The sequence below is a fragment of the Etheostoma cragini genome, chromosome 17 (genome assembly GCF_013103735.1).
Source record: "Etheostoma cragini isolate CJK2018 chromosome 17, CSU_Ecrag_1.0, whole genome shotgun sequence".
Lineage (NCBI taxonomy): Eukaryota > Metazoa > Chordata > Actinopteri > Perciformes > Percidae > Etheostoma > Etheostoma cragini.
The window spans coordinates 6,528,511-6,554,822 of NC_048423.1; the positions used below are offsets into that span (position 1 = coordinate 6,528,511).

General features: G+C 40.7%; 1 protein-coding gene and 1 long non-coding RNA gene across 2 annotated transcripts in view; one reads left to right on the plus strand and one right to left on the minus strand.

Annotated features, from left to right (window-relative positions):
* The first annotated feature begins 5,924 nt into the window (after nt 1-5,924).
* On the plus strand, nt 5,925-10,450 carry LOC117959973. The gene is made up of 2 exons (XR_004660047.1): nt 5,925-5,981; nt 10,355-10,450. It is a non-coding gene; the product is annotated as an uncharacterized LOC117959973 (long non-coding RNA).
* The window catches only part of LOC117959970 (adenylosuccinate synthetase isozyme 2), a 23,047-nt gene continuing 4,592 nt past the window's right edge, over nt 7,858-26,312 (minus strand). The window contains exons 2-13 of the mRNA XM_034897378.1: nt 24,863-24,965; nt 22,805-22,873; nt 22,663-22,713; nt 22,468-22,534; nt 16,980-17,087; nt 15,986-16,067; nt 15,772-15,898; nt 13,241-13,395; nt 12,473-12,597; nt 11,404-11,501; nt 11,108-11,257; nt 7,858-10,755 (exon numbers count right to left, since the gene is read on the minus strand). Of these exons, the coding sequence (XP_034753269.1) occupies nt 10,703-10,755; nt 11,108-11,257; nt 11,404-11,501; nt 12,473-12,597; nt 13,241-13,395; nt 15,772-15,898; nt 15,986-16,067; nt 16,980-17,087; nt 22,468-22,534; nt 22,663-22,713; nt 22,805-22,873; nt 24,863-24,965 (1,188 nt within the window). The 3' untranslated portion in view covers nt 7,858-10,702. The remainder of the gene's footprint in view (nt 10,756-11,107; nt 11,258-11,403; nt 11,502-12,472; nt 12,598-13,240; nt 13,396-15,771; nt 15,899-15,985; nt 16,068-16,979; nt 17,088-22,467; nt 22,535-22,662; nt 22,714-22,804; nt 22,874-24,862; nt 24,966-26,312) is intronic.

Below are 26,312 nucleotides of genomic sequence, written 5' to 3' on the forward strand. Positions count from 1 at the left end.
GTGTGTGTGTGTGTGTGTGTGTGTGTGTGTGTGTGTGTGTGTGTGTGTGTGTACATGACCAGAGGTGCTCATATATATTTACATATTGAAACACAGAAAAAATGTTGTGTGTCAGGTTGTAAGCCAATCTTGCTCTTCTTCAACGCCCCCTCCTCATTCCAAACAGAACAAGCGCCTCCTGGGCAAATATTTAAAGTCAAAACAGGCTGTGCCCATAAAAAGCAGAGAGGTAGTGGTGGTGTGGCTACATCTGTCGGGGGGGAGGGAGAGATGAGAGGAAAGAACTGGGGGAAAAGAGGGGTGACGGCAGCTGCTGAAATGAGTCTGGACACTGCTGACGCCAACACCTGTCCATACTGGAGACACGCAGCGAGCAAATGTCCAGCTACAGCCCCTCAAACACACACACACACACACACACACACATACACACACATACACACACACACACAAGCAGAAAACATGCCTGAATCTATCTGTCTAATTGTGGAAAAAAGATATTTGACAAGCACTGTATGTGTGTTTTTGTCAAATGTCTCCCACAATTAGACAGACACTCACAAAGACACACCTAGCCTAGCTCTTTGTAGCCCACCACACCCTTTTCCTCTGGTTGACCCCCATCTGTTGCCTCCCTGGGGAGTGTGTGCGTGCATCTGTGTGTGTGTGCGTGCATCTGTGTGTGTGTGTGTGTGTGTGTGTGTGTGTGTGTGTGTAAGGGTAGGAGGTCAGGGGAGGGGACAGGCAGGCGTTGGCCCCGGCTGCCCATTGATCAACAGCTGCTAGGCTTCTCATGCTGGGCTGGACGGCTGGGAAGGCGACAGCAGCTGGGTTGGAGAAAACGTAAAAGCTCAGGACCAGAGGCTGGGACACAGGGTTGGAGTCGAGGTCGGGGCCAAGGGTTGAAGTTTACAGGCGGGGATTGGGAGCAGGGTTGGAGCTGGGGCTTGAGCCATGGCAAAAAGGCCAGACACGAGTGAGTTTTCAACTGAGGCAAGAGAAGCAGTAGGGGCAACAGGCGAGGGATGGCGCTGGCAGGGGTGGGCAGCACGGCCCTGGACTGCAGCCAGATGCTGAGCAATGGATGGTTGCCAGAAAGAAACAATGAAGTTAGATAAAGTGGAGTTTAGGCCCAGTGTTGAAACAAACTAGTTAGAGTCATTAGGACGCATTGAAAAGTGTTCCCAATGAAGACACTGCGATCATAGAGACGTGCGAAATGCGATGAATCACACAGATGGAGAAAACGGTGCACACTTTTGGACATTCTGTGTCTGCTTGGTGTACCCATGAGAAGTGGTTCAGAGAGACGTTCAAATCCCGCCTTCTCTCTCACCTCCACACAACTGGCCAATCGCTGCAGCAGGTCGAGATAAATGTTGGATTGTTCATTCTGGAAAGTTGTGAAACACTTTATTTGATCATTTGGACGAAATAGAGGAAAATAAATAATACTGCAAGTAATGCTTTTTTTCAGGCAAGATCTGAAAAAGGGTCCAGAGTAATATTGTAGAGCTTTGATGAGATCAAATAAAGCACATTTGTGCATTGTCAAGCAACAAAGGATATGCAGTACATAATCTTAAAAACCCAACGTGGAAGAAGTATTCATAGTAGTATTAGGATTGACTACTAGTAAAAAAATAGTTACTCTGTTGAGTAAAGGTTTCAATTCAAAAGTAAAAGTACAAAAACCTTCAAATATACTTTGTGCAAAAAGTGAAAATGACTTATTATGCAGAACGGCCCAGTTCAGAATAATGTGCATTAAATAAAGTGTAATTATTGTTGCATTACTACATCACTTTAATGGTGCAACTGGTAAAGGTGGAACTTGTTTTTTACTGCTTGGCAGTTTGTGAATTGGACCAAGGAATCATAAAGTCTTCTCTTTATCCATAATAATGCTTCATACTTTATTTGTGGATTTGTTATTTGTGGATTTGATTATATTTTTTATTATTAATCTCAATCCAAAAAAGTAACAGAAGTTCTCAAATAAATGTAGTGGAGTAAAAAGTACATTTCCCTTTCAACTGTAGCCGACCACAAAGTACAAAGTAGCAGAAAATACTAAGTAAACTACAAGGACCTAACCACTTTACTCAAGTGAAGTACTTGAGTAAATGTACTTAGTTACTTTTCACCAGTGCAAAGGTCCAAAAACATACAACTTTGTGAATAATGACCACGGGAACTTGAGAACTTAAGAACTTGAACTCACCAAATACAACCTGTTAATAATAAATCCATACAGATCATTTATTACAATCATTAATATTTTAGGAATGACAAAGTGACCAATTCATTATTTTGTCTTTGAAAGAGCTTCATCCTTTCTTGAGTAGTTTCTAAAACAAGTAATCTTATTTTGGCTTGGATAATATTTACATAAAATAGGAGCTTTTATGCTCGTCTACTCTCTTATTTCTATGACTCAAGGCTTAATTCAAGATTTACTCAGGCTTTATCTAGCTGATAAAGAGAAAAGAAGCACTGGTGATAGGGCAAATAAAAGGGTTTGCGAGTTATTTGCACACAAAAACCTGAAGAAACAAAAAAAACTTTGCCTATTCCTACAGGCAGGTTGGATTTCCCCCTTGAAATGTGTACCACAACTGTTGGCGATCATTGTGTGGAGTTTATATACTGCAGGTTGGTGTGTGGGGTTGAACAGAAGCTGATATAAGAGCTGACAGCTGTTCACAGTGTCGGCCGTCACACATCTGCTGCATTTGGGATCTTTTACAGAGTGGCCACAGTTCAGGAGCAGAGGAGAGGAGGGGGGCTGGAAAGAGGAGGAGAGAAGAATTGAAGCAGGTGAAGGAGGGTCATGAGAGATAGAGAGTAAAATTAACTTTACAGGCTTTTTACAGCCATGCATTCCACAGAGAGGTTGGAGTCACGGGTCAGCGGCAGAGCAGATCAGGTAGAGGTTTTCTGGGTTGCTCAAGAGCACTGGAGTGGTGCATGGCTGTTAAACATCCTTAGTCCCTCTCATAAATGCAGTAAACCAACCCTCAACCCTGCTCAATTAGACATGAAGATAATGTGCTGAATATCTTTCTTTTTTTTATCTTTCAGAGAGAATGAGCATGGCAGTTTCTGTGCCATAAATCTGAAGCTAGGACAAGGAGACTGATGGGTAATCTTAGCACAAAGGCTGGACACAAGGGAAAACACCTAGCCTGGCTTTTATAAGAGGTGACAAGATCTGCCTACCAGCACCTCTAAACCTATTTAAGTAACATGTTAAACCCGTTAACACGTTTGTTCGATCTACACCAAAACTGGTATTACAACGACAAGATGTGGTTTTAGACCATTTCTTGGTTGAGAGCAGTGAAGACCAGGTCATACTGTTTGCGGTCTGTATGCTAAGCTAAGCTAACAATCTCTGGCAGTAGCTTCATATAACATAATTACTAAGGAACAACGGTGGCGTTGGATTGCACGTCTAACTCTCCACAAGAAAGTGAATAAACTTATTTCTTAACTTATTGTAACTACTGTACACTACTGAGAGATCCAAATCCCAGAGTCCCAGTAATTGAACAGTTAAATGAGTCTCTTTCTCGGAGTTTAAAACATTGCTGCCAAAATTGTTCCCGCCTTTGGCTGCTTGTGTTTAGGGGTATACATTAGAATCTAGCTGTGCTTGTTTTCAACCATTTCGTGGTTTTTGATTGGTATTTTTCTTTAATTTATGGTTTTAGAACACTCTTAGGTCATCTTTAAGGTGCCATCTTGTGATATTTTATATGATTTTCTCATGTTTTGGTGATTCTAATCTTGTGTTTTATACAGTGGCTGCTCATGAGATTATGAACTCATGCTAAAGTTGACTATAAAGAGAAACACAAAAATACCTAGAGATTAACATGGTATTGTTTCAGTTAGCCTGTGGCTGGTTTGATTTGCATTGAGAGATGATTTTATCAAGTACCCCCAAAAGTACCCCTTGCCAATCTCTAGGTATGGTGAAGGTGATGATGTGGGGCTGTTTTAATTCCAAAGCCAAGGCCAAGGAGATTGCCGATATAAATTAGCCTGTGGCTATTTCTGGTACAATGCATTAAATGGTAACATTTATGTTTAAAGTTGTGCATGGTCCCTGACAAATAAATAAAATTAAAAAGGTAACTCTATCAAGATGCATAGTATCCGGGATGCATGAAATAATTGGCCTTTTAAAAATAAGAATCTGCCTGTCTCAATGGGTATTTAACATAGGGGTGTGTATACTTATGCCCTCTGTATTTTAAGGAATAACACTTATTTATTCACAATACATTTTTCATTCTCAAAGAAAATTGGTGTCCTTAAAGGTTGTCTTTTTCCTTATTCTCTAATTGAGGCATTAAGATCAATTTCCAAAAGATGATTTTTTTATTCCTTTTTAGGCAACTTTAGAATAAACTAATTCTATGAACTAAACTAGTTTGAGTGAACTAGTTCATAAACCAATGAGCACCACTGTATGTTATTTTCTATGAATGGGACTCATTGATGTTGGTGCTTATCTTGTGCGGACACTTCCTGAAAGATTAAAACAGCACTAATCAACTGCACTATTTTATAATTTTATACAATGGATCAAATTATTGAGTAATTTAAAAAGGTGTTGCTTGTAGTGACGTACCTACTGATACACATCACAAACTCAGCAGTGCTGATTGTCTTAGGGCCTTTAAGCCCATTGATTTGGTTTGGTTTTGATTTGGCCCATTGATTCGGTTCATATTCACTGCTCTCAGGCAGCTGTTTTCAGCAAACAACTCACATGTACTTGAGTGTATGCTACCTACCCAGCACCAAACAACAGACAGATAAGGTTTTAGCATTCAGCAGCTAAAGAGCCAGATATGTCCCCTCTGGAGCTTGTGGATACCAAAACAGCTACAGTAGAAGTAGAAGACATACAATCCTTGGTGGCCAGAAACAAGAATCTGAATGGATGCTAACGTTACTCCATGTCTGCTGGGTGTGTAAATGAGGTAGCTGTTTGCTATTGCTGTTTGCAGGTTATCACTTTGTAAGGTGATAAAATATCAAGGTTCACAGGTTACTGTGTTGCACTCAAGTGCCAAAAACATTAAATAATGCAAGTTTAAATATGACTTTATAAAATGTTTAGAATTTCCTGGAATTTAGAGGATCGTCTTAAATAGCATTTCCTGCAGCAGAAGAGCTCAGAGATTGATGTAGGACATCATGGACACAACGTGTGAACACTCTCCTGCATGCCTCGGTATTTCCCTTTTATAAAGAGGCCTTTGTCTCCAGGTCAAAAGATCATGGTGGACACACAAAGGAAAGATGTTCAGTTCAAGAAAATGTTTAAAGAGAAAGAAAGTTTCCTGAAGGGGTGCATGTCTTTTTGCATGTAAGTTTGTGTGTTTTTGCATGTAGGGGAGTGAGAGAGCAAAGCAGTGTGCAGATGTGCTCCGGAGCTGCCCAGTTGTGTGTGTGTGTGTGTGTGTGTGTGTGTGTGTGTGTGTGTGTGTGTGTGTGTGTTTCACAACACCAGGGTTGGCTGAAGGAGAAAACTCATTTGCTTGTCCATTTATTCTGCTTCCCTTTGCAGCACAATGCAGCAGCAGCCATTAGACAAAGAGGCCTCACTGTGGGATTCAAATAAAGGAGGGTGGAGGGGGAGTGGGGCACAGAAAGGATGAAGGGGTCGGGTAGTGAGGTACGGAGGTTGAGAGGGTTTGAATGAGTGGTACAAGAAGGGGGGAGGAGGTGATAGATGATGAGGGGTAAAGAGGAAAGAGGGGCTGGTCACAAAATTAGCGCAGCCCCGACCCAAATCGTGGGGCAGCGGTGCCCTTCGGCCTGCTGTGACGCCATCCAGCCTCTCATCAACATAGTCACACAATACTGAGGAAGGCCAGGCGTCATGCCAGATGCCACTGTGTGTTTGTGTTTGTGTGTGTGTGTGTGTGTGTGTGTGTGTGTGTGTGTGTGTGTGTGTCAAGGTGACACAGTTTGTTCAACAGGATGACCTCAATCTGGACAGCTGTGGAATTTGGTACACCATAAATGTCCACTTTATTGAAAAACCAGGTAAGATGTTTTTGCATTCATCCTGTTCTGAAAGCTGGACACATCTGGATGAATTCTTTACATTTGTGGGTTTTTAGAGGTTGTTGGCGCATTCAGATGTAGTCAAATAAAGAGCGGAAGCTCGGTGAAGGACGGGAAATGAGCTGCAGGTGAGGCTGTGGTCACAACCAACCTGTGGTCATAAGTATTAATAGTAAACACTAGCAGAGAGGAGAGAGGAAGATTTTTGCTGTGTTTGGTTTATTTGGCTTTCAGCGGATCCACATTTTAAATCATTTGTACCATGATATCTTCCATAAAAGATTCCTGGGGAGAGAAGTCAGGTTGTTAGTTCATTAACAAGTGTTTGAAATTCACTTCATTTACAGTCAACTGCCTCCCTCTAGTGCTCATGAAGAAAACTAGTATATTCATATATGAGATCATTGCAAGGTTCTGTCCCTCAAAACAATCAAATATTGCCTGTTGTAAACTTAAAGAAAATATACATATTACAATTTCACTAAAGCAATTCATAAATATATGACTGACTTATGAATCAGTGAATGAAAATACTTAGTTAAGTGTTGTTAAGTGTCTTACTAAAGTGTTGTACTGTTTCTACACTGGACTGCTTCCTTCCATTTTTGGGGAGTTTATTGTGAGTGATGTTGCACTATTGTAGCCTACGAACAGTATGATCTTTAAAAAATCGCAAACTCAGTTTTCATTCAGTATGTATTTATAAATCATAGTTGAGGAGTAAACAGGCCTCATTTATTGGAGCCATGAGGCCAAATATAAATTATAGCTTCAAACATACAGTTGACCACAGATTTTGTTTGTGGGCCAAATGGAATTAAATCTGCCCTCAAATTTGACAAAAAAATGAAGCGATTTCCTTAACCCATCTGTCAAATGTAGGCTATTCCAGGCGCCTGGGAAGCTCACCTGGTAAAACAGGCGCCCATGTACAGAGGCTTAGTCCTCAGCGCAGCGGCTTAGGGTTCAAGTCCGACCTTCAGCTGCATGTCTTCCCCTTCTCTCTCCCCCTTTTCCCGTCTACAGCTGTCCTGTCTTTTAAAGGCTAAAATGCCCACAAAAACAATGATAAATTGTAGGCATAATCCAAGTTAATGGCATTTCACGCTTCCAGTCTTGTCTTAACATCTCTCTTGCTCTTCCTGAGACAAACATACTGTTTATACTAGAGCAGACATGTATGATTGATGCCGTTTTAAAACAGCTCAACTTACTATAAGTAAAATGAAATGAGTTGAATGCGTTACAACATTTGACCTTTTTGGTGTGAAAGCACAGAGCTCAATAAACTTTTGGTTATGACAATTTGAAATAATACAGCAGGTGTAAATTATAAACTGAATGATGGCTGCGTTGTTATGACCGGACCGCTTGACTAGAATGAAGTCATTAATTACAGTATGAGTAACACCTGGGCTTTTCAAGTCAAAAACATCTGCTGTGAAAAGGTCAATTATCAAAAAAGAAATAATTTGAAGATGCTGTGTGTTATCAGGGTCAAATGTAACCAACCATGACATACTGACCTGTTTCATCAGCTAATGTGTTTTAATTGCTAAACACCACTGATTATGCAAACTCCAATTACAATAATTACACATTCATAAATTACAACAAATTACATTGTTCAGACCCATGAAACTTTATTTTAAATTCTAACGGAGACCCCAAAGTTTCCAAAGACGACAAATATGGGAGGTTACATTTCTGGGAAATATTATTTTTTACAACCTGAAAATGTTGTGAGAAAACTGCATGTAAAGGGGGTTTATGTGTTGAGGGGTTTACTTTGTGTCATGTGCGTAGGTAGCTTAAAACATTCATTAAGTCTTAACCAGATGTCAAGGCAGACGTTTGCACTGAAAAAGTCAACGGGCTAGACAGTGAGTGAAGGAAGGACATGTTCAAAAGAAAAAAGAAAAGGAAAGAAAGACAGAAATGGACCCCGCAGATGTTCATGTTGTGAAAGAGAATTCAGTAAAAAGTTGGCAGTGTGAGCATGTAAAGGGGTAAATGTTCATTATAACAGCAAAGAGAACAAATACATTACTGCTGAAACAAGGAGATACAGGGTCACAGATTCAAACTAACACACTTTTTTTTTAAATAACTGAATGACCCTGGTAACGCTTTCCCTTTTAACCCCCAGTAAGGAGGCAGACAGCAGCAACCGGGTGTCAATGAATCAGTACATAATGAGAGTGACTTACTTTCTTTATCAATAGGAGCTGCTTTGCAAAACCATTGTTCAGAATTTAGAAAACACCATCTCAAAATTAAGATTTTTGAGATTAAACATGTTTTTTTCAAGGTTTTCAAGGTTTTGCTCCACTGGTTTCAGCAGTTACAAACAAGACAAAAGTAGCATAAAGAGTAATTACATTTGTAATCAATGTCCTGAGAATCTTTTTTCAGACTGAGCTTTATACCAAAGTTACATATCAATAATCGGACTAAATGCTTCCCAGCAGAATTGACATGATGACTCATTGCTTCTTTCAAAATACTGAATGCAAAACTGCTGCCATGAAACCCATTGATGTCATGTTATACTTAGTTGTGTTGTGGAATTAAACGTTAAATTAAATGTGTAATGTGCAACTGTCTTGCTGCCACTGCAAAACATGTTGTTTCTAATATCTGACATAAAATCAGTAACACATGCAATCACATCTGCAAATAATTCTAATGTAAAAATGTTATGTTAGAATATGTTAATAATCTGTTGGGGTTTTTCAAAATACAGTTTGTTTAAAAAAAAAAAAAAAAGTAAACTTGGTATGTCAGCTGTGTTTCTATGAAAGAGCAGTTTTCTTTTCTTCCACCAAAGCGTGTTCAGCTTTACTGAGAGTTGTTTGCTTTTTGGTTCTCCTCCTCCCGTCTAACAAGCTGTTTATTAAAGGAGCATGCTAAAATGTTACACAAAGATTAGTTTACTAATCATAATGAGCATGTGAACAGCCTATTGTCTTCTGTGGCTTGGGAGGAGCTTTCTAAAGTTGGATCTAATGCCACATTCATATGATTCATGATTAAATTTTAGAAGCCTGGCACCAAACAATAGACTTAAAGTCAGGACATTGTGGCCTCTGGTAATTCAATGTAAAACACAAGCAAACAAAAAACATAATTACCAGCAAGGATTGTCATAATTCCAAGTTGGATATCACCATCAACCTGTAGCAAAATGGCTGGAAAGCCACAATAGCTTGGCACTTCTAAATATAAAAACAATAACAACTTATACAATTTAAAAGGGAGCTACACAGTTTACATGTATCTGGATTCACTTGTGAACAAACTCCTACAAGTACGTAACATAGAAAAAACAGCTTATTAAGGCTATTTAAATGATGTACATGAAGAGAACGCTCCCAAGTCAGAGTCATGGGAGATTTTCTTGTTCTTCCATTTTGCTGACATTGCTGGAATGCAGCATAAGACACAATACAATTTTTACCAGCAGGTAGCGCTAAATGGCTTACTTGGATGGTGCCATTGAATTGGTGAAACAGAAGTACCAGCTTTTCTTTCTGAAGGCAAAATGCAACCCACAACTTTCTATTCAAGCCTTATTTTTCTGATTTTAAAGAAGTGTGTTATAACAATGGCAGAGGAGTGGACAAATACAAAAAGGACAAAGATGAACAACTGTCTCATACAGCATTTATGAATCCATATTTACATGTTTCTTTGTGCAAAAGTTGTTACCAATTTCCTTCCTCTAAATTTAAACACAGCATTATACTAAGTGCCAAGAAAATCAATGATAATAAGATAAACAATTACAAGAATGTGAGTGGAAATATGCTGCCCTACTGAATTGATTTCCATTTGAAAAAAGGGATAGTTACACTAGTTATAGTCTCTGTACTGGTTCATGGAACACTCAACTGCCAAAGTTATAGTGAAAAACACAGTATGGGATGCTTTTAGTGGAAGTAGTTGGTAGCTTCAACAAATTTAACAGCAAATGTTTTGGTAGAATGACAAGGCAATATGAGAACAAACACAAAAAGACATGTTAAAAATATTAAAAGGATCCCTTTATAAAGTCAGGAGGTGGTGTACACCTGGCAGAATAAAACATAAAGGTAGATACAGTCCAAAGCATCTAAAGTGCAGAGGTTAAAACTGATTTACACCAGAATGGCACGGCACATTTAAACAGAGCATAGATTAACAAAAATACACTTGAACAAAAGTTTGACAAAGCAAACATCTGTGAACAGTTCATCCGGGGAGTGATCACGTGTGTGATGAGTCCCTAACTCGTGTCATCTTAGACCTGATGACAGTTGGTGTTGCCAAGTGTGTTGTATGTCTGGAATAAACGATTAAAATACAAACAGGGACAAATTAAAAGAGGGACTTTGCCGTGGAGCTGTCATACATAAAACTGTTAAAAGTCCAGATGGAGAAGCTGGGAAACCATTCGTTCATGGAGATCAGTTGGATGAGAGTCTGATCCAGAGAGGTCCAGCCTGTAACATGGGACAGTCTGCTGATTCAGAGGTAAAGCATTAAGGGCAGACATGATGATCATGTGTCTGTCGGTCAGAGTCTGTGTGTGTGTGTGTGTGTGTGTTGCTCGTGTTTGTCCTCCTTTTGTTTAGAACAGCTGGATCATGGACTCCCGGGACTTGCCCACTCCAATCCACTTGACTGAGGAAACAGAGAAGCAGAGGTAGGAGTTAAGTGGGTCCTGCTGTATTGCCCCCAGGTCTCGGGTATGTGTGTCAAGCCGTACGTGTACAGGGCACTCAAAAACAGGTTAAACAAGTAATCCACGTGTATATGCAGCAGGTCAGTCACCAGATTTCTCCCCTTCCCTTAACCTTATTTTGCATGGCTTCCTTGTTTGGGGAGGTAAGTTTAATTTAGTTGTATTTTGATCAGGTAAGACATTTAAAATCATGTAGTCTATCAATGTAATACTTTTCTATGCATTTGGTGTATCAATTACTGTTTGTGTGTGTGTGTGTGTGTGTGTGTGTGTGTATGTACACAATCGTACCAGGCACTCCAACATGCCCCTCAATGAAGTGGACATATTTCTGGGCGTTCTCAGGCAGCTCCTCAAAGCTTCTCACAGCCGAGGTGTCGCTGTTCCACCCCGGCAGCGTCTCATACTGGACCTCCACATGCTGCAACACCTCCTGATTGGCTGTCACACAATCAGTGTGAGCAGGGGTTGGGGAGGGGGTAATATCACACCATTAGCTTTACAGGAGACCGCAATCAAACAGATCAATATGTTTCTGCCTTGACATGAAGCTCTCCATAAATAACAGTATAGGCTGAATGGCTCACCTGGAAAGTAAGCTATAGTTTGGTTGTCGACTTTGTACGATACGCCCACTTTGATCTCTGCAAACACGTCAAGTATGTCCAGTTTGGTGAGTGCTAAACTGCAGGGACAAAGGGGACAGGAAGGTTAGAGGACAGCAGAGCTTCTTTCTGAACACACAAGTCTCCTTGCTCACCAACTTATAACCAAAGATTTCTTATGAATATATCCAAAAGGGTTGTAATCCTCTATAATATAATAACAGGAGTGAAATCCCTTGTTCTCCTCCCCTGGAGAGACATGGGAAATAGCTCCTTTGTCAGTAGCTCCTCTAGCTCCAACGTCATGGCGTCTGACTCAGCTTGAGATGACACAGTTGTCTCCAAGTAATCGTGTCACCCAGCCCATGGCAGAGCACTGTCAAAAGGGCAGTGGCCGATCGCTGCCATGTGGGGCGGGAGTGTTCAGCGGGTTAATGTTTCTCTTATCCCCCTTGTCTGCATAGTGAGAGAGTGGCGGGGCTCTGCATGCAGCGGCGGGCTGGTGTGTAATTTGTGTGGGGAACGACTGTCCCCACAAACTGCTAGCTGCTCAGCCCAGCTGCTATCCCCTTCCCCGCTAACCTAACAAAGCAGAAATACTTTCACCCGCCAGGTAAGCTCTTTAGATGGCCGGTGGGCGCAAAACTGGCAGGAGGTGTTGGGGGGGTGAGAGCCAGGCCAGCGTGAGTGGTGCCGAGGAAGGTCTTGCAGCAAGGATGGATGTCTGGCTGCAGGATGTAGCTGGTCCGGCAGTTGGGGCAGAGGCGCACAACAATGGAAGTCAAGCTGGTCTTTATTCTGCTAGCTTGAAGAAAAAGTGGGAGCTCAGGAACAGGTCCGCTCTGTTTATATACAGTATCTGAGGTAGTAGTTGAAGCCCGTGCTGGACCCAAGGGCGGGAAAGAAATCTTCACAACTGCGCATGCGTTTAGGGAAAGACCCCAGTAGAGTAGCCCTCAGAGGGCGAAGCCTATATAAAATAGAACCTTGGGTACACCCATACTACACAACTACCCAAATGAATACAAACACATTTGCACAATAAACTTACGCAGTGAAGCCATTAATCATGTGTGCATATTTGATAAGCACCAGATCCAGCCAACCACATCTCCTCTTCCTGCCTGTGGTCACGCCCACCTCCTTCCCCCGAGTCTGAAGTAGCTCTCCAATCTCCTAAAGACAACAAGATGAGTGCAGGCAGGCCATCAGTTTTAGATCTTTGATTCTCACAAATTTCTATTTGTAGATGTTTTAGGGACCTCCTATGACATGACTTGAGTAATGGTCTTCCGTGCACAGGCATTAACAATCGGGCATACGTTTTTGACATGAACAGGTGTCACAGACCGATTTACAGTATTGACCTTAACAAATAAAGTTTCCGACATCTGGTTGGTGGCAGTTTAGCGAAACCTCCTTTGGGTGGTGTTGTTCGAAAACAAAGCTACTCTTCTGCTTTATACTGTGCATATCTGGTCATTAACCATGTTTTGACCCTGGCGAATAATGCATGAAGCTGTTAACGGTATGACATGTAGGTGAACAATTTTTCACAAATGTTCTTTGTTTCTCATTTAACTAGTGTTACAACATACTCTGCTGGTTTAATTGACCCAAGTTGAAAGTTGTGGAAATTTAAACCTAGATGTAAACCCACTGCTTTGTCTGTATAATTATGTACATCTTTGTAGCAAAAAGTAATTTTATCCTTATTAAAAACAGGATATAAAGGATTTATGTCAAATTTCATTATGGATCTGTGGTATGAGTTACTGTGTGCGTGTGCGTGTGCGTGTTCGTGTGTGTGTGATCTTACGTTGCTCTGCTCTGAGGGGAAAGCTCCGATGCCGACTCTGGTGGTGTAGGCCTTGACGACCCCATAAACCTCCCCAACGTTCTGAGGCGGCATGCCAAGACCCGTACACACCCCGCCCACCGTGCAGTTGGACGATGTCACAAACGGGTATGTCCCTGCAAAGACACCACGAGTGAAGAGTGATCAAACTTTTCATTTATACTGCAGATACAAGTAGAACAATGCAACAACAAAAAAAAGTGGAAAGATTTGTGTAGAGCAGGGGTTACCAAAGTCTGACACTGTTTCGACAAAGTCGAGACAACTGTGCCCCTCCCCTCAACATCCCTGTCAACCCTCTCGCAGTGCACAAATTTAAACCCCAGGGCTGGAGAAAGGCAGCCCGTCCATTTTAACGACAGCATGTTTTATTATCCTCTTGATTTATTCATCTTCAAATACATTGAATTGTTCCTCTACATCACCGACAGTGGTGTGGGCATGACACTGTGTTTTACACAGGGAATAGGTTTGTTTTACCACCTATTCCAGTACAGTTGGCTGACTTTTTCCTTCTTCAAATCACTAGACACCACACCTCACTGGACAAATACCTTTAGAAATGCTCAGTGGTCAATGACAAAACCAGAAAACTCACAAAAACAAGGGAAATGTTCTTCAATGCTGTGCGAGTTTGGCTTGAGGCTAGTCTATATCCACAACATTCCACTTCCGGGATTGCTCCGTTGTCTGCGAAAATTCTCCCATCCCAGAATGCAATGCGGACTGGCCAGACCCTCCTCCACAATGCTGTGGAGGAAGGTCTGGCAAAGAAAGACTAGCTTGAGACTTACTAACAGGGTAGTAATGGCGCAGTGGATATGAAACATACCTTTAGTGTGGGAGATCTGGGTTTGATTCCCAGTGTGACACATCAACCAATGTGTCCCTAGTTCTGTCTATTTCTGACTTATATAGCAATTGCATGTCACTTTGTATAAAAGTGTCAGCTAAATGTAATGTTACTTTCCTCTTGATAATTTAGCTGCCAGAAAAGAAAGAACCATTGCACATCTGACACTTTAATTTGTCTGTCTTCAGTCTAACCGTACCAGAAGATGTACCTAAAGTAATAACCATTTACAGACTGACACCGATATTCAAAAAAGGTTGTGTTTCAAAAAATTGTGTTTCAACTACTTTCATAAAAGCAAACAAGGAATGAATTTCCACGTCTTGATGCTGGAAGCTGACCACATGCTGCCCACTGTGTTTTCACAGAAGAACAGGTTCACCTGCTAGTGTGTCCATCAGCAGTCATTTGTCCTGTCAAACTTCTCTTCTTGCTAATCACTGCCCTACCTGCTCCCACATACTGTATTCCAAACAAGTCTTGTTAAGAGTTTTGCAAACACATACAGTGAGGGAAAAAAGTATTTGATATCCTGCTGATTGTGTACACATGCCCACAGACAACGAAATGATCAATCTATAATATTGGTGAGAACAACCTTCCCTCAGCCAGGGCATTGGAAATGGGTCGAGGGTGGTTATTCCAGCATGGCAAGAAAGACATGTTTCCCTCATCAAAATTCTAATTAATTTATAACATTTTTGACATGCGTTTTTCTGGATTTTTTTGGTGTTATTCTGTCTCTCACTGTTCTAATAAATCTACCATTAAAATTATAGACTGATAATTTCTTTGTCAGTGGGCAAATGTACAAAATCGGCAGGAGATCAAATACTTTTTTTCCCGTCACTGTAAGCGTAATGTAAAATGATAGAGATAAAGTTGAGGGTTGATGCTACGGTGACATTTGCCACAATTTCTAAATCCTGTCTCAGAGATGTTGTTTGCCTTTCTGTGGGCAGGACACTATGCCCTGATAACACAAGAGTTATTTTGTGCATGGTGTTTTGATAATAACAAGCATTGAACCTCAACTGTAATTTAATCGGCTTGTTTCCGTCACTGCTTTTAATAATCACGTCTGCTTTGCTTCAGACAGTGACATAGACATACCTAGAAGATTAGTGTGTTGAGTCTATGGTGTCATTATCTGAACAACACAACTGCCATACTTTCATCAACCTTTTCAGAGTATTTTTGGATTTAATGATTACTCTGTGATTCTCATCGACTGAATGACTACTGACTGCTGACACAGGATGCCTTTGTGCTCATGCACAGTCAGGTGGCATTAAATGGATGAACTGTGAACGTGCACGTCAAGCCTGGATACCAGAGCACGTTGGTAGCAGTTGGTAAACTTACCATCATCCCTAGTCTGAGCTCCGAGCAGACTTTTGTAAAGAGCATCACAAAGCTTAGTATTAAATCAGAGCAACATCACTGGATCTCAGTAGATGCACTGATCAGCACTTGGCAATTAGAAAAAAAAAGAAAAATCTCAGAGAAAAAGTTTAGCACAAAAACATTGGTATATTTTCCAGTTATCCTATTGAAAACCAGCCAAAGTTAAGAGTAAGGCGTGCTTTATTGTGGTGCACATGCACTCTCACACATGCATACATGGTGACGTACTCACCAAAGTCGATGTCCAGCAGTGCTGCGTTGGCTCCTTCCACCAGGATCTTCTTAGGAGGGCCATGAAGAGCCTCGTACATGTAGTGCACCCCATCTCTCACCATGTGTTTAATCCGCTTCACATAGTTCTTAAAAACAAAACAAAAAACAGAACTAAACCTTACTGCAATAAGGATCATTTACGTTTCTAGAATTTTTTAATTCTTTAAGATTACCTTTAATTTGATCAGCTCTCCCTCTATGTCAATCTCCAGAGTGGGGTACATATTCTTGTACTGCTGCGCCAAAGCTTTATACCTGTAACAACAACATTAATCATTTGCCATGAATTTCCAACTGGGCTAGTATGATACTACATTATGTTGCAATGAGATTAGAAACACAGGAGGCTCATAAACAACATAACATGTGATTTCTATTGTGCATTAAAGATTCATTGCCCCTTATAAACCATCCCAGGAACTCAGGAGAAGGAACTAAAGTCTTGTGCATTTGTGTGTCCGGAGAACTTTAACGATCATGCAAACCAAGGCATTTAGAGAAGAAGCTGTTTTTTTTTTAGTTCTACACAATAAGTGGTGTTTGGTTTTACTAGTCAGTTAAGTTCCACCCCAAATAGTTCCTAGGCTATCACAAAGCATTGTCCCTGGAGCAGCCATTTTCCTTGGTGTGGGAGCAGGAAGTAAATTGCAGAACCACATTTAGGCCACGTTCAGCCCTGCTTAAAACACACAGCCTTCTGGATCATTTAAAGGAGGCCGGTCTGGTGATGCAGCGGGGGTGCCAAAGACTCAATAAAAAAAAGTTGAACATGCCTCAACTTTTGCTGGATCGCAAACTGACATCATCCGGCCAATGAAATACATGCAAGCATTACTAACAAACTTAAAGACATTATTTCTACTGTCTACCTTGTGATTGTCAAGGTAAAGATAAAGTAATTACTGGCGTGCCAACTTTCTAAAGTAAGTTTATTTAGTTCCTGGAAAAGTGCTTCTGATTGTAACAGTCAACAAACTGAAGCTAAGCACGTGTGGGTGAAATGCAGGTAAAGTTTCTTGAGTTCCTTGGTTGAGGGAAAACTTTCAGCGAGGGAAAGGAATTTGTTGCATTGTTAGAACATTGTTGTTGACACACTGAGCAGATGTACGTAGATACAGATTACATCAAAACTCAAGACAGAGATATATATCTATACTATAGACAGACCTTTCAGAGAACTGGGTGAAGTCAGCCAACAGGTCACATATCCTGAGACCGCTACGTGCTGCCTTGGCTGAGTACACTGGACCAATCCCCTTCTTTGTTGTCCCGAGGCTGGGCAGGACCGAGAGAGGAGGAGGGGGGGGGGGGGGATTAAAATAGCATTAGTATGTGATCTCATTCGTCAATATACCTTTTTCTTTATGTCATTCATCAAAATCATTGTGAAACTCCAGACCAAGTTATGAGAGGGAACTCAGTGAGTCTTAAGCCACACACACACACACACTTTGAAGTGGCCAATCAAGTAACCCGCGGTAACACTTGTCAGTCTGTTTTGAGGCAATGTGAGATTCCCGTACAGTAAATGGTAAATTCTAATCGTTGCACAACCCTGTAGCAAATCCCGGACAAACTGATTAGCGTCAATCAACCCTAGATAAAAAGATAAAGATTAAACATGCAGAATCTATAGTAGACATTAGACCTGCCACGTCTGATTGAATCTTATTGAATTTATGGGTGCAAATTATAGAATGTTATTCTATATTCTAGAACCTTATTTAACAGTACAGTGCTGATTATCTATTGGAATGATTCCCAAACAGGGATACTTGTGACCCCGGAGGTACGAGGAACATTTGTAAAGTAACTTAAATAAAAAAATAATGATTCGATTAAAGGATACTGTAACATGCTCGCAAGGGCCGCCCAATTAATTGAATGTTAATCCCAATCACAGTTTTTGCTTCCCACAATCCATTTTGCGTAATCGAGCGATCATTCCGTTTATAGAGCGCTTAGGTTTTCTTTGCAAAGCCAAACTACTGCTCTGTAAACCACTTTCTGATCATGTGCGAGTCAGAGTTGTTCCCTGCACCGCGCAACTTAGTTTCTAGATGTAGACAGTCACGGAGGACGGAGTAACGTGAGGAAAATCCCACAACAGATAGCAGTCGGTTATACGTCGGTCTCAAGGTTTACCAGTTTACTAGTAAACGCAACATTTTGTCCCATCTGTGTTGTTTTTCAGACAACAGAAGTGACCAGGGCTAGTTAGTGTCTGTTAGCTCACAGGGCTCTAGGGTGCGACTAACATTTTTCCTAAGTTGCACCGGTGCACCCAATGTTCTTGCATCCGTTGCCCCTCCACAAACAAAACAATGTTGTATATATTATTTTTGGTTTAATTTTGTGTTACAAGACCCATTTCTTCTGTAAAGACGTGCCTGTGTTTGGCTCTCTCTTCTTACTCTCTGCGTTGCCCCGACCCCATTAATTCACACAGGCTCCCCATTAACAGGGACACAGCAGCCACAGCGACGGTCCACGCTTCTGACTTTTGTCTACAATTTTAATTGTTAACAGCTGTATATTGTTAAGCGTGAGAGGCAAACCTGAATTTGTACACATGTTTCCGTTGGTAACTCTGCTATTGCGGCGGCCACGATGAAAAACACAGAAGAAGTTATTGATTGCAACTAACTTCAGTAATAGCGTGTAAGACGGAAGGCTGGACCTGGGCGAGAGATGTAACCCATCGCCAGAATACCATAGTTCATAAAAATGCAGCGCAGTGATGATACAGACATTTCATAGACACAATGTGTGTAACTCCGCTTACCCGCCATTCAACCTGTGCTGGACCCATTCATAACGAGTCAGCCGTCACACTGTGACTAGGCCTAGCATACGTCCATTGCACTCCCTCTCTCTCCCTAGCTCTTTTCATCAGTTATTGTTTCTTTAATTTTCATTTACATTTGTTGCAGCTATATGTACTGCATGTACAACATACAACCTCAGCACAAGAGGAATGTAGAACAGTTTGGATGTAAAAGCAGTTATAAATAGGCTATGTGACAATAAAAATTTGTTTTGGTTAAAATCAACAAATAATCGTGGTAATTAATTGTGATTATCATTTTGGCCATAAATCGTGCAGCCCTAATGCTCGCTTGCTGTGACACCTGCAAACTACATGTAGCAGCTGTATGCATGAGTGTATGAAAACTAGTTAGCAAGTGAGCACAGAAGTTCCAACTGTTCAAATAATTAGTAAGTAATCAAGAAATGAATAAATTAAGATAAGCAGTAGAAACATTCCAACCAACCTAAATATTACACGTTATACATTTGGAACCTGCGTTGGGAATCGATGATTGAGTATGCGAGTTCATCAGATAGGGCTGGGGCGGTACCTCAGACCCAAAAGTTTGGGAACCACTGATTGCAAATGCAAACTACAGAATAGAAATAGTGTAAAATCCTCCATAGTTAAGTTTCATCATCAGCAACAACCGATGTAGCAGCAATTAGCGCATCAGTGAAAAGCGTAGAAAAAGTGCTTCAATCCACTAAGTAATCCGTAGCACCTAAACTTAGAATGCTGTGCTTCCACACTACGGTCTGCTGTTTCTGTGGATTCTTTTAAAAATTACAGCGTTGGACGGGCCCTCGCTGCTCTGCATGCATCAGGGTTACTGGCGGACAACACTCCTTGCAACCGTGCATTAGGGCCGCACTCAGACAAAAAGGGAACTCCCTGCTGAGTCAATGATACCTCACACAAGACTATGTCATATACTACATTAGCTTGAAAGGGGTGTTGCCAAAGCATAGGGGTCGGGGCAACCCTTTAACAATAACAAAGGAAGTCTCTGCTGAGTTCCTTGATACCTCACAAAAGACTCTACCTTAAACATGTCACCAGCAATAAAAGGTGGCGTGGTTTAATCATAGGGGGGCGGGCCAAACCATCACCCGTTTCCAAGTACTTGACAGTGTTACATTACGCAAGTATTTTCTGTTGTGGTAACCTAACACAGATTACCCAAAACATAAGAGCAAGATTGTGTTTGTTTCAATGTAAGCCATACAAATACATGACCTAAAGTATGCTTCCCTCTAGAACCAGTTTGTCTCATGTGATCATGGTTTTTAGGCAATATCATAAAAAGAGTACATGTACACACGGATGTAGAGTACATGTAACCAAATGTATGGATTATGCCAGGAATGTAGGATGCTCAGCAATGTACAATATGGTCAACACTAACTGTTTCTGTCACTCGTTTTATTTAGCAATCAGTTAGGAAGAGTAACAAGATATCTCAAGATCTTTTCCACACTGCTCAGTGCTGTCCAGAGATTGAGAAATCCTGTCTCCTGTGCCTGAGAAGCCTCGGGGGCTGGCTTTACCTAATGTCAGGACTGAGGAACAAGCAGTGATAGATCTGAAGGGAATTCCCTTAAGCCTCGTTTAAAGGAGGCTTAGCAAGTCAAAGATGAGCTAATAATAGATTGGCTCAACTTGAACACAATGATAGGACAGTGCAGACAAAGATCATAAACCTATTGGTAACAGTGCATGAGGAAAGAGAGAACATTCCACAAGCAGAATAAGCCCATTTGTGATGGTGATGAACTGATAAATAGGCCGGGCTTGAATCTTACACAAACAAACTGCAGGCAGGGTACGGTAATTTGTGGGCAGAAGTTCATGATCTGCAGGAAAAAGAGAAAATCTTAACAGAGAAGAACCAGAGCCTGAGTACCTGAACTAAGCAGGGAGTTCCCTTTTCGTTGGTGACAAGTCGCTGTGCCTAAGTGGCGCACTAATGCATGGTCGTAAGGAGCAGCGTCCACCAGTAACACAAACATGCACTGAGGCACAAGTGCCCGTCCAACGCTGCTTGCAGCTTTAATTGTTTGTGTTTTTATTATGCATTGTTTACTTGTATGTCTTTTTTTGCCCCTGTAAAGCACTTTGTGATTTTATCTGTAGAAGGCCATCCATAAATCACATTTTACTTAGTCCATTAGAAGTTAGTCCATTCATAAGGTTAATTGGGTAAACTAGGTTTACTTAATAAAATATACTTGAAGTATATATTGTAAAAGTTCTTGGCTGCTGTGACTGATACATTAGTATGATATTTTACATGGCATTGTACTGTTGTAGCAAAGATCACAGAAAACATCCGCACACATGTAAAGAAAAAAATGTATTTACAGTGTATGATCTTAGGGCAAAGATTGAAGCTACTATGTCCGGTTGTTAATAGCTAAAGAAATTTGACACCTGTTTTTGTTTGTGTAGATGTTTCTATAGATACTAACATGAGTTGATTCCAATTGTTCTTTAACTGGGACCAAACATTTTCTTTAAGATTGAGCTGTATGTTTTTAGTATCTTAGTGAAACTACAGGACTGCACTTCTCCACATTGTGTTTCTGGTTCTGAGCAAGTTAAGGTTAAATTATGGCTTCTGATCAGACTCTGTGATTTCATGCTGCTTTGAGTTCCAGCAGCAGTGTTCACAGAGATCCTGGAAACCCACCAGCCTGTCATAGCAATCAACTGAATGCTTATAATGGCCGTGCCATTAAGGCACTCTGGTCTGAGCTCTGGTAGGACGCCTCCAGGCAGAGCAGCGTTGAGATCATATGCATGTGTTCAACAATGTGTCAGTTTGGAAAGATATTTCTGCCCCTACGAAGATGGAAGGAAATGTTGATTTTCGTGCCATCCTAATTAAGATCTTAAAATAAATGTATATAAGGGGATCAATTCAGATAGATCAATGGCCATAGACCATTCTTTAAAGACCATTCATAAACCAGCAATAACTGGTGACAGCAGAAACAAGCGGTGAACACAACATATCACCAATTGATATGGCGAATATGTTGTATGTTTAACACATCTAGGAGTTATGTGCAAAGCAACTTTAGCATTCATTTGGAGCTGTGTTTCTGGCCACCAGGCAAAAATGTCAAATACTTGTGATTTTGGTCTATAATAACTCCTATGGGATATATTTGGCTCTTTAGCTGCTAAATGATCCAATATGTTCACCAGCTAGTCCCCAACTGTGTCTGCCTGCTGTTCATTTAGAGCGTTTTCACTGAAAACCTCTGCCTGCTGTGAGCGGTAAGAGTGAACCAAAACAGTAGGATTGTGGGCAACACGGCTGGTGAAACTCTCTATAAAGCTCAGCAAAGGCTAGAGGAGCTGCAGATCTAGGAAATAATTTGCTTAAAAGGTTCATCACCCCAAGGGACCCTTTTTGACAATGTCATTTGACACTTTATTTGATAAAAATATTGATTATGACTGTTTTTTAAGTTTTGAGTGCAAACTAGAGTATGGCTGACACTACTTGCTGTACTTGCTGGAACAATATCAAGACCCTGTGTCAACAATATTGATTAAGCTCCAAAATCCGCCAGATGGCATGGCATGGACCTCACTATAATTCACAAGAGAGAAAAACAAAATATTTTAAAAGGTGTATGGATGTCCTTGGAATTTCATCTGCGTGTTGGCAGAGATTACAAATAAATCCAGGAAAATAAGCCAAAAATGGGACCACAGATCTGATCTTTCTCTCTGTGTGTGTGTGTGTGTGTGTGTGTGTGTGTGTGTGTGTGTGTGTGTGTGTGTGTGTGTGTGTGTGTGTGTCCATTTTAAAAGCAACAGGTTTCTTACTTCTTGCCTGCTTGCTCTTGTCTCTGCTGTTCCTGAACACCATCAACTGCTTGGTGGAAGTCAAACACTGCAGAGGAGGGAGAGAGGTGACACACACTCTCACACACCTCAGAGAAAGCTGGGCTCACACATCCCAAAACACGCACTCATCTTTGCATGCATACATATAAACATTACAACACAGAGAGGACTTACCAATATGTGCTCTGTCTGAGATGATCAACCTTTTCTCCCAGTCTTTTAGACCTACACACAGACACACATACACATACTTTGAGTCTACACACATTAAAGCACAGTCTTGTTCTGTTACTGTACGCCTCTAAAAACTACTCACCTTTTCCTTTGCTTTCATTCTTTTCTGCCTCTTCAAACAGGCCTGGCAGGTGAATAACAACACCGTTACCTGAGGGGGAAAATAAGTTAGTTGCTGTTCCAATTTACAGTCATAACAGAAGTTTGATGGTTGTGTGCAAAGAGACACCTGCTTCATATAAATCCATGATGAATGACCTTGGGCCTGTAGCATGTATCCACTAAAAATGATGTACAAGTCAACTCTCCTCAAGGGTCATATATAAAAATCCAGGAGTTGAAAACAATTTTACTGAAGAGTGATTTTCCCTAAAACACATTTTAAAAGAAGACAAGTCTGTAGTGGAAGAAGTACTTTCTTCACAAGTTTCTTTATAATTAAATGAAAGTATCAATATTAAAGTAAACATGTTACAAGTAAGAGTCCTTTAAAAATTGGCTATAAGAGCCACATGTTAAAATACTCATTATGCGGAATGGCCCATTTCAGGAGAATATGTATTAAATCACTGGATTATAATTGTTGATGCATTATTGTTTGAGCATCACTAATGTTAGGCTGGTAAAGGTGGAGCTACTTTGCAGCAGTTAGCTTAATCCAAAATTATACATCATCGTTTTGTTCAATTCCACCACTGCATCATGCACAATGTTACTTACAGTTAATGTACAGTACATGATTGTTGATGCACAATCTAAAGGCAAAGTCTAATTATAAGTTCATGTCTGTCATTGTGAGGCAGCCGCGGGTCTGTACCGACAGCCTAACTCTGATGTTAAGGGATGTGACCTGTCAGGCAGAGCTGGCCTAAACGATGCATGTTCACAAGAGTATTCAGTATAACAGCTGGTACTAATTATTTTTTTAATTGGGTTGCATTAACTGGAGAAGGCAAGGTAATTACTTATCACCAAATTAAATGTAAGAGATGTGAAAAAAGGCTAAAAAAAGCCATGACCATGTAATAAACAGCAACATGTTTCCACTCTGAGACGATGAACCAATTATATTATGATACAATAATATTATTAATAAATTCTCCATGTTCGTCTGTTTTTTGTGTAATTGTTGAAACATGTTTAACTGTACGCCAGGGCTCCAGACTGTAACCAAATGGTTGCATTTTGCAACCAAAATTTGAGTGTGCCACATCCAGTACACGCACATCTGCGACCAGTAAATTTGCCTTTAATTTTCTTCTTTTTTACACGTGAAACGTGGATGTGGCTAGTCAATGGCAGGCAAATGAGTGTGAGAAGTATAAGGAATGGCCACGTAAGTGGATAATGTGTGGAGGGGGAGGGTCCTAGAGATTATCGAGTGTGCAGAAATGCCCGGAGCCATTTACGCTGCAAACTCAAGAACAAGCTCAACAGGATAGTGTCAATGGCTAGGAAAATAAGGAAGGAAGACGTTTTGGCGGGGGGGGGGGGAAACAGATCAAAAAATGTAACAAAAATGTAACGGAACATTGTATAAATGTAGTGGAGTAAAAGTTATAGATAAATGCTGCAAAATGTAATGAAATAAAAGTCAAAATCATGTACTATTGATTCTACTTAAGTACAGATACATGAAAAATGTACTTAATTTGCACTTTGTTACATTCCACCACTGGAGCCCTGCCCTTGCTGAAAGTCTTTCGGAGCGTCCGAGCCAGCAGAGGCATTAATGTGACATATATTTAAAAAGAAAAAGCATAAATGTGATTAAGAATTGACAGATCATACAGCTGCAGATGTTAAAGTATAGAGGGGCAAGGTGGTTGGACGCCAGAAAGAAAAAGTAAGACACCATTAGCTAATGAAGTTACTGCAGCTGAGTGGATGTGATGTAGCCTGCAGTCTGGCTCTGAGTCAAGCTGATCACACTCACTGTAGCAGCCATCAAAATGGAGGCTGTTCTTGCTGGCGATGAAGAGCGCAGCAGGCTAAAAGAGTCGATCAATTCATCAAGAAAACAGCGAGGAAAGATGGCCTTGGACGGAGAGTCTGTGCGTAATGGTCTGTTCGGTGAGTGTGTAGATTGCACAAATGAGTGGGAATTTAAAATGTTTCTCAATCTGTGTGCATTACACACCAATGAAAGCAGTGACCTTGGGGTTGATGATGCCGCTGGGGAGGAGGTGAAAGTCGTACTCCACCGAGTCGACCACCACGGTGTGTCCTGCGTTGTTGCCGCCCTGCAGAGAAGAGACAGAGAGCAATGAGGAGAGACAAACAAAAACACAAAGAGGCCTAATGGAGGCTCTGCAACTCTTTTTGGCTATGCTGGAAGGAAGGGTAAATAGTTTGGTGAGTAGCAACAAACATCATACACAAACCGTTGGCCGCTGTCAGTGTGTGCAATGCTCTGTGCTGTTGCTTAGAGACTCCTGCTCACTACGCACTCAGATCTCAAGTGAAGGTCTCACCTCAGGATAAACTTGCTGACAAATGTGTCAGCAAAGGAAGGTTATATATATTCAACATTATGTAAGTAATGTTCTGGTACCTACACCCAGAAACATGTCCTGTCACGACATGCTGCTCCAAACTCCTACATTGAAAAACAAGCCGCAGCTCAGTCTCAAACGTCAAGCCAAAAACTGCCATCATTCTCCAACAGAGGGCATGTAGTTAAGGAATAATGTAGTTTCCAAACCCTCTTACAAGCTACCCTGCCTTTTTTGGCACATTTCAAGTCCAAAAAACCAAAGCTTTGAAAATCAATCAGTCAATGGGATTGATAAAAGAACAGTTTTGTATTCTTGTGTTGTTGTGTTATACGTCAAATTCCCCAAACTTTTTTTTTAAATTACACAAACTTGTCCATAATTGCTTGTTTCAGCCTGAATGCCGCCACCTCTTCATGAGGAGGTGTGTTTGTGGGATTTCATCATTTGCTCAACCTATGCACCTAAAATTGCCATGTATTATTATATATTTATATAACCTGCTCAACTCCGTTTGCGGGCAAGAAGTTTACTTCTCAAAAAAATTCTCTCTTTAGAATAAAAAGAATTTCAACCAAGTAGTTTCCAAGTCCTGCTGGCAGACAAAAACGAAACAAATATAGTGGTATAAGTACAGCGGTATTAGCAAGCCACGTGGTGAACAGAATATTCATTTTCCATCAAGTTTTAGTGTTTTCTGTATCATATTTAAACTCTAAGTTCATAAAAAATAAAAGATTGGTAAAATTGATGAATGCCACAAATTCTCTTTCATCAATCCTACGTGCCACTTATGAAGAAATCTATTTGTACGATTGGTTCTTGCATGAGGCCCAATAACCAAATTGGGTGACAAGTTACAAAATAATGCACTTAAATAAAAGAGAGCACCAAATAATATGACCTGACAAGATGCATTTTCAATGTAGCTAAAACAATTAGACATTCAGGGACCTGCGACCGATAAGAGACCATGCATAAGTCTATTTAACACAATAGGTTACATTTATTAACAAAAAAGTATCTAAAATATGATTTGACAGTTAAATTAAAAACTACTCTATTCAATAATATATATATATATATATATATATT